Raw genomic sequence first — 9281 nt, 5'->3', positions numbered from 1 at the left:
TCTTCTTGAAGTACACACTCTGCAGGACTAAATGTGGGGTTATGTAATTTGTTGAAAGATAGTAAATTCTTTTGAAAGTAGATCTAGATCATTGGAGTGAGAGAAAAAAATTAGATGGGTCTTTATCTAAATGATTGAAAATTAGTACCCACTAGATTTGTTCTACTGTTCTTGGAAGTCCAATGAAAAAGACTTGAAATTTACTTAAATATGACTTCTTTTTTATAATTTGAAAAACCCATTTGATTTTTTCCAAATATTCTTGATAGCCAACCTTTAAATTGTGGTGAAGATTGAATCTGACTCAAATTTATCTTTTTAAGATATTGAAAAGTGCCCATCAAAGATTTCTTTCTGTCCTCGAAAACCTATATTCAGGTTTTGGTAGGAAATCTTATAGATCTTTTAACTTGAGAAGTCCAAATGCAATTATGCATTAGTTTATAAACTCTTTTTTTTTTTTTTTTTTAATTATAAAATTGTCCTTTTAAAAGGGCATACATCCTGTTTAAAAGACAAAATTACCCTTTTAATAGGGCAAATTTTCTTCGGAACAATAGCGACATCATGGAAGTCATATTTAAAAAATTGTGACAATCAGATTATGAAAATTGATTTCTAGAATTCTAAATCTTTTTTACCCACACCTTCTTTGAAAACTGATTCCAGAATCTAGAATCATAATCTTATTTTGGTGATCCATTTCTATAGTTATGATACAAACTAACGACTAAGCGTAAAAATGACACATTAGCACTTTATAGGTCTTGCCTCATATATGATTTTAATTAATTTCTAATGGTGATTATGGGAGAGTCATTTTTATAATTCAAAAACAAAGTAACATTGAATTCCAAAATCAGACTGTAGACAATAATTAAATTCTTAAATATGCTTTTAGTGTTGTGTAAATGTCTTGTATTCTATGACGTATGCAGAGTCATGAAAATGATAACCGTATAATATTTTTTTAAGGATTTTTTATTTTTTTAGATTTTTATTTTAGGAAATTTTACATGCTTTTGTAATCTCAATTGTATAAATAGAGATCTTTAAGACTGTATGAGAAAATAATGATTGTTATTGTTCTGTTCCGTGAACGTAGGCACATTGCCAAACCACATAAATATTTGCATTTTTGTGTGATTTGTTATCTTTGCTATTTCAATTTTTTCACATTTAGATCATCGTTAAAACAACAATGATCAATAGTGAATTTGATAAGGGTAATTTTGTTTTCAGTCATAAAGGTTCCCTCAATAATAGACAAGAATCAAATTCTAAAGGGAAATGTTCAGCACCCTAAGTTTTACCACACATTTTAATAAACGTTTTTTGTCCTACATGAGTTAGAAGTTTTGGAATGGGCTGATTTTTGGTGAGGATGATCTCTATGATTAGAAGATCATCCTCCCCAAAAATCAGCCCATTCCGAAATGTTTAGCCCCATGTTTACACGTTGAAAAATCGTGGACCGTCCATTTTTTGTAAATCATTTTTGATGGGGTTAGAAGTTTTGGAATGAGCTGATTTTTGGTGAGGATGATCTCCTCACCATAGAGATCATCCTCACCAAAAATCAGCCCATTCTGAAATTTCTAACCCATGTAGGACAAAACGCGTTTGTTAAAGTGTGTGGTAAAACTTAGGGTGCCGAACGGGACCCAATTCTAAAATATGTTTTTTACATCCTTATTTGAACAACAATGATGAATAGTAAATTTTATAATGGTAAAATTTTGTTTTCCAACCATAAAGGCTTCCCCCACCCCAATAATAGGGTTTGTGGATAAAGATGCAAGAACTTAAAGAGAGAGAAAAGGATAAAAAATCTCACACATCACTTTCCTCCAAAAGCTGGAAGTCCAAAGACATAGCTGTCGGTCCATAACTTATTTTAAAAAAATAAAGCTTAAACAGTGGAAATCCACAGTGCCCCAACAGACCCAAACCCACATGCCTCAGGTCTTATTCTATTAGATTTCTTCCATACACATTATTATTGTAGACATGAGGTTCTCAATAAGGAGTCATAGATCTTAGTTTTAATCCTTTTTTTTTTTTTTTCCTCCAGATGTGCATCAGATGGAGCTTTTGTCCTATCCACGTATCTCGAGAATGTAAATCAAATGGAGTTGACACAATGTCCACAAAACCTCTTTGTGGAACTTAGATGTACTCTAACAAAGTCCCCTATCATGTCTTTGGGGGTAACATGAGCTTTTTGGGCCCTCTTCATATAAAGCAACAGAAGAAACGTTTTTGTCTTTTTTTTTTTTTAGAGAGAGAAAGTTAGAGAGAGAGAGAGAGGCTTTTGATTCTTCCTTTTCTCTTGGAGTAGTGGTTGTCATTTCTTGTGTGAGTTTGCCAGATAGACAGCATAGGTAGGTTGTAATTTTAAAGTCTTCTTAAGAATCTAGTCACTTTCATGTCCTCTTATTTATCTGTTTTTTTTTCCATCTTACATGGACATATATGTCTTGGTTCATCCTCATCCCCATCATCATCAAAGTCTTTTCCTCCAAGGATTTTGGGTCCACTAAATTAATCATCTTCATTCATTCCACTTTGTCTAGATCTACTTTTCCTCCATTATTGATTGTTTATTTATCTTCATTTTGTTAGAAAAAACCCTCAGATCCGAAGTATAAATCAATAAGAATATAAATAATCTCATAAGATACAAAATATACATGATTCGATCAAAGAATCGACCTATGTCTATAAGCGAAAACGACGGTTTCACTATGACAACCAAAGAAGAATATGATTACAATTTCTCTGCCTCTCGTATATCTCTCCAACCACTTTAGGATTTCATCTCTTACCCTTTATATACTTAGAGTTACAAAGAGGGTAAACGGGTCAGATCCAAGTCCAAACCAATTAAACAGGTTATAAGGGTCTTTAGCAGATCATCTAAAGATCCGGGATGACTTCACAACAATTCTTCACATATCAAGAATAGAAGACATAACCCAATAAATTTTCATTACTTCATTCTACGTTCTTTCTGGTCTTCCTCTCTTTCTTTTAGAATCTTCAACTTGAATATTTTTTCTAAGATTGTAACTGATCTTCATTAATCGATTTTATTTTATTTTATAGTTTATATTATGTTGGAGGTACTCCACATTTTCTTGAGTGCACTAATTCATTTATAAATTTTCCTTTTTTTAATATTTTCAGTACTTATCCATCTTTGTAATGCTCAATTTATTAATATATGTTAACACTAAGCATTTTTGGAAGAAATTCCTTCATATCTTTTCTATAACAGAGGAGATATATATATACACCTATTTCTACAAGAAAGGAAACTAAATATTCTTACAATCAATTTACATTTACTCAAAAATATTCTCCAACCAATAACTCCCTAGGAATCAGTAATAGAAGCTAGGAAATATATTTTACACCTCTAATACAGCTATGGCTGACACTCCCCTCAAGTTGAAGCATAGATGTCTATCATGTTCAACTTGTCCAATGAAGTGTTAAACATCTTTGCTGAAACAGCTTTTGTTAAAACATCAGCCAATTGATTCTCGGACTGAACAAATGGAAAATGTATCACTTTTCGATCAAGATTCTCCTTTATGAAGTGACAATCAACTTCCACATGCTTGGTGCGATCATGTTGTACAGGGTTATGAGCAATTTCAATGGCTGCTTTGTTGTCACAATGCAAGTTCATTGGTTTTAGATGCTTGATCCCTAGATCTTTTAGTACATTTTTTACCCACAATAACTCGCATACACCATGAGCCATACCTCAAAATTCTGCTTCTGCACTTGATCTGGCCACAACCCTTTGCTTTTTGCTTCTCCACGTGACTAGATTTCCCCCTACAAATGTAAAGTACCCAAAGGTGGATCGTCTAGTAGTTTGGTCTCCTGCCCAATTTGAATCTGTGTATCAAGTTTGCCATTCTTCGAGAATAACAAACCTTTACTTGGAGAATTCTTCAAATATCTTAGGATTCGATATACAGCATTCATATGTTCTTCACTTGGTGCATGCATAAATTGGCTTACAATGCTTACAGCATAAGCTATATCAGGTATGGTGTGTGACAAGTATATTAATCTTCCAACCAAACGCTGATAACGACCTTTGATTGATGGGACTTGATCTATAAGCTCTCCAAGTTTATGGTTCATCTCTATGGGTGTCTCTGCTGGTTTGCAATCAAGCATTCCGGTTTCAGCTAGAAGATCAAGCACATACTTTCTTTGTGATAAAGAAATTCCATGTTGTGATCTTGCAACCTCAATTCCTAAGAAATATTTCAAATGACCAAGATTCTTCATTTCAAACTTTGTGGACAGATATTCTTCTAATGCCTTCATTTCATACGAGTCATCACCCGTAATAATAATATCATCAACATACACAATTAGAGCTGTTACTTGTTCTGCATTGTTTTTTATAAACAGAGTATGATCTGAATTACTCTGCTTATAACCAAACAGCTTCATAGTTTTTGAGAATCTACCAAACCAAGCTCTACAATGACTTCTTCAACTTGCAGACCATCCCATTTCTTGAAGGTTTTGTTCCTGGAGGCAAGTCCATGTATACTTCTTCTTCTAAATTTCCATTCAGGAAGGCATTCTTAACATCAAATTGTTGTAGTGGCCAGTCTCGATTAGCTGCTATAGATAAGATAATACAGATTGTGTTAATTTTAGCTACTGGTGCGAAAGTTTCTTAGTAGTCCACCCCATATTTCTGCGTATATCCTTTTGCAACTAATCTTGCTTTGTATCTATCTATGCTGACATCCTCTTTAATTTTTATTGTAAACACCCATTTACACCCAACTGTCTTTTTTCCTTTAGGCAAAGGTACAAGTTCCCAAGTAGCATTTTTTTTGTAGGGCCTCCATCTCTTCATTTATTGCTTTTTTTCCACTTTGGGTCGATCAAAGCATCCTGGACACTACTAGGAATAGAGTTAGAGGATAATTGATTAACAGTAAATGCATATGATTTTGACAATCTATGGTCAGATACATAGTTGCTGATGGGATATTTAGTGTTAGACTTGAGATCAGGTTTATACTGTTTCTTTGAGACTCCTTTATTTATTCTTTGTGGATACCTAGGAGCTATGTTTTCTGCAGGAACAGGAGGAATCATATTCAACTCATTCAGTGTGGGTTGTGAGGTTACCTGAGGAATGACATACTCGGGCTCGGTTGATTCTTCAGATGATGGTGTTAACAAAAGCAAATCTGGGATATCTACTATTTGATCAAGAGTGTCAGGAATTGTTTCTTTGTTCGTGCTAGAGTTCTGGCCTTGGACATCATCTTCATTTCCTTCTTCTAATTCAACAAATTCATCGTTACCCTTTTGATATTTTCAAAACTCTCTTCAATACCACTTTCCCCCTGAAGAAAAGTTTGAGAAACTCCCCCTAAGTAATATGGCTCCATTTCACGAAAGGAAACATCTAGAGTGACATGTAACTTTTGGGTATTAGGATCATAACACCGATATCCTTTCTGAAAATCTGAGTAGCCCACGAAAATGCATTTCTTGGCACATGGATCAAGTTTACTTCTATGAACTTTGGGAACATGAACATACGTTGTACAACCAAAGACTCGTGGTTCTAGATTTGGTAACGGAGGAATGGAAAGTAATGATTGCATCTTTTGTAGTGGAGTCTGGAAATTAATTACTCTGGATGGTGTTCGATTTATTAAATAACATGCGGATTTCACAGCTTCTTCCCAGTAGAACCGCGGCATATTCATGCCAAAAAGTGAGGCACGAACAACTTCCAGAATTTGTCGATTCTTCCTTTCTGCTAAACCATTTTGCTCTGGAGCATAGGTACAAGAAGTTTGGTGTCTAATCCCATGACTACTCAAAATTTTTCCAAGGGTTGGCATGACCACGAATTCCTTACCATTATCAGTTTGAAAAACTCGAATCTGTTTTTGATATTGAGTGTAAACCATACTATGGAACTCCTGAAATGCTTCACATACATCACTTTTATTTTTAAGAAGAGAAATCCAAGTCATACGAGTACAATCATCAATAAAAGTAACAAAATAACGAGCTTTTGAAATACAAGGAATTCGTGCAGGTCCCCAAACGTCCAATGAATTACCATGAAAGGTTCCGAACTCTTATTAAGATTTGGTAAATAAGACACACGATGACTTTTAGCTAATTCACAAACTTCACACTTAAAATCTGAAGCACTTACATCTGAAAAAAAATGTGGTTGCAATTTTTTAAGGTAACCAAAAGAAAGATGTCCTAATCTTCAATGCCACAACCAAATAACTGTTCGAGCCTTGTCTACTCCACCCGAGTTTATTGTATTATTTGCCTTTGGGTTGTCATCTTTTGTCAGATCCAAATAGTAGAGTTTGCCCCGTTTAACACCATAACCAAGAATCTTCCAAGTTCGAATGTCCTGAAATACACAATAAGATGGGCAAAAAGTAACTGTACATGATAGTTTAGAAGTAATCTGGCTAACAGACAATAGATTATATTCTAATGAAGAAACAACAAGTACAGTGTCTAAAGTAATTGTTTTGGATAGAGTAACAGGTCCCTCTCCCGTAACAGGTGAGGTACTACCATTGGCTGTGGATATGACAGTTTGAGGTGAAGACAAAATGGATTGTAGCTGACCAAGACCTTTTGTCATATGATCAGATGCACCTGTATCAATAATCCAAGTACTATTCTTAGAATTTGTTGACAAAACAGATGCTTTACCGATAATACCTGGAAGGGTGACATTTGCTGAAGGTTTGGCTACTAGAGTTTCTTCTTCTATATTTGCTACTATGGCCTTCCCGAGTATCTGCTTCCTTGGTTTTTTCGTGAAATCCTACCAATCTAGATAACCAATGATTTCATAACATCGCTGTTTCGAGTGGCCTGTTTCGCCACAATGAGTGCACACCAAACCACCAGATCTTCCAAGTTGATTGTTTCGAGTCTTAGAAGACCCAAGTGATGCTCCAGGTCGAGTCCGATTAGTCACCATAGCAGAATTTTCTGAAATCATACGTGAACCTCCCATTGTTTGTTTCTGTTGATACTCTCGTCGAACATATGCATAGCTGCTCTCCATATCAAGTTTTGGCTCTTTCCTCAGGATTTCTCCACGGACCTGATCAAATTCAGGGTCAAGTCCACTTAGAAAAATGTGGACTCGTAGCCTAGCCATTGCAGAATGTAGTTGTATGATTCCTTCAACAGTTCCTTCTTGTGTAATGGACCTGTGGTCAATTTCCTGAAAAACAGCACAAAGTTCATTATAGTATGTGGATAGAGGCTGACCTTCTTGTTTGATGGAGAAAGATTTTTGGTTTAGTTCAAAGAGACAAGTCTCATCAGATCCATCATAGAAGGTTTTTGACAGAGCAACCCAAATTTCGTTTGCTATGGAGAGACGAATAAATCGTTGTATCAAAGGAGGGGACATTGAATCGATAAGCCAACTCTTGACTTTATTATTTTCGGTAATCCAAGTGCCGAGGTTGGGATCTCCAGGCGCTGGTTTTTTTGTTTCTCCGGTGAGATACCCGGTTTTATTCTGCGCACCAATACGCATCTCCATCAACTGTGACCAGAGTGAGTAATTCGTTTCATCTAGTGTGATTCCAGTGGGGAATGCGGTGTTGTCTTGGTGAACAACAATTTGTGGAGGTTCAGCCATGAAAGTGAAAGTAAGTGTTTTTCTGGTTTAGTATGGCAGAAAAAAAATCCCTTTCTCTCTAGGATCGAATCTGCTCTGATACCATGTTAACACTAAGCATTTCTGAAAGAAATTCCTTCATATCTTTTCTATAACAGAGGAGATATATATATACACCTATTTCTACAAGAAAGGAAACTAAATATTCTTACAATCAATTTACATTTACTCAAAAATATTCTCCAAGCAATAACTCCCTAAGAATCAGTAATAGAAGCTAGGAGATATATTTTACACCTCTAATACAACTATGGCTAACAATATAAAGCTTTCCGACCACACAACATTCAACTCCATAAAACATAGTTGATTTATTGTTGTTTTATAAATATTTTCTTTCAGTTTAATTTGTATGTGCAGATCATATATCAGTACTCCATAAGTGTACTTCCACTTTAATCATTCAACTCTAATCGAACAACATGTTCCTCCATATCTTCTTTCTCACAAAATTTTTTAATCTCTTATCAAACTATCAAATCAACCCTTAAACCCCACTTAATATCTAGATTAAGAACTTGAAATTTGACTCACGATGAGTTAGGAATCACTCGTTTCATATCATTTGGTATTCAATGGAAAAACTCAGCACTATGTGAAAAAGCCTATATTTGACGGCCTTGGGCCGTTGAATTTCATAAAATTTAACGGATCAAAGCGTCAAATTTTTCATTGTCAAAATTTTATTTTCGACTGATCGAAATTGTCAAATTAATGGAGGATGGGAGAAATTTGATGGTTCTATGTCATCGAATTGAGGACCATTAAAATTTTCAATGGCAATGGGTCGTTGAAATTCAATTTTTGTTGAATTTTTTTGTCAAAATTTTCAGTTTTCACGTAATGCAGATGTGTCATGAATCAAATGGGACTGATCTGTTGATCATCAAAGATAATGCTTATCATATGAGATTGATTTCTCTACAAGTGATTCAACACTGGATGATGCTGGATTTGCCATGTTATCTCCCATCATCATGTTTAAAATATGGCAAATGGAACAATATCGCTAGTAAGGTTACGTTTGATTTTTTCAAAAATCAATTTTCTAAACAAAATAAAAGTTTTGTCGAGCATTAAAATCATTGTTTCATAGATATAGATTTGACAGGATATATGATTTGCCTGCATTTGTGGAAAAAAAAAAAAAAAAAAACCAAACCCTTGGCTTAAACTACTACATCAAAAAACCTAAGTTGTAATCACCCAAAATCTAGATCATAAACTCACTCCTTGGAGGTTTAAACCCTAGTTCCTGATATATATATATATATATATATATATATATATATATATATATATATATATATATATATAATATTTATGATTTAGGGTTTTTGGGGTCATTTATTAGACCAAAACATCTAGAATATTATAAATCGATTAAGGGATATTACTTTTACTCTAAAATAAATCAAAGAGTCATTGTTAGGAATTATACGATCTTTTTAACGAAGATTTTGTTCTCGACAAACCTTTATCTGTATGAAAATGATTATAGTACTCAAATTGTAACTCTAATCCTACTTATAATTCACAG

At 34.3% G+C, this 9281-nt stretch overlaps 1 protein-coding gene across 1 annotated transcript; it reads right to left on the bottom strand.

Moving 5' to 3' along the window:
* Positions 1 to 4510: 4510 nt before the first annotated feature.
* LOC147392934 (uncharacterized) lies at positions 4511 to 7702 on the bottom strand. Its single transcript, XM_086456456.1, has 5 exons — positions 6944 to 7702; positions 6548 to 6868; positions 6311 to 6442; positions 5723 to 5948; positions 4511 to 4659 (listed from the first exon to the last, which is right to left on the bottom strand). The coding sequence occupies exons 1-5, from the start codon at positions 7700 to 7702 to the stop codon at positions 4511 to 4513; spliced, it is 1587 nt and encodes a 528-aa protein (XP_086312582.1).
* Positions 7703 to 9281: the final 1579 nt, after the last annotated feature.

Source organism: Akebia trifoliata, chromosome 10 (assembly GCF_017979445.1).
Source record: "Akebia trifoliata isolate Shusen 1 chromosome 10, ASM1797944v1, whole genome shotgun sequence".
Taxonomy (NCBI): Eukaryota; Viridiplantae; Streptophyta; class Magnoliopsida; order Ranunculales; family Lardizabalaceae; genus Akebia; species Akebia trifoliata.
This window is presented reverse-complemented; position numbering and strand designations above follow the sequence as displayed.

Bases quoted from the DNA above. Each gene is read 5' to 3' on its own strand.
- LOC147392934 (XM_086456456.1), bottom strand. From the start codon at position 7,702: ATGGCTGAACCTCCACAAATTGTTGTTCACCAAGACAACACCGCATTC. The intron at 5,949-6,310 runs GTTATTTGGTTG...TATCAAAAACAG, and splicing joins GAGTAGACAAGGCTCGAACA to ATTCGAGTTTTTCAAACTGA. The intron at 4,660-5,722 runs GTTATTTAATAA...TCTTATCTATAG, and splicing joins AGAAGCTGTGAAATCCGCAT to CAGCTAATCGAGACTGGCCA.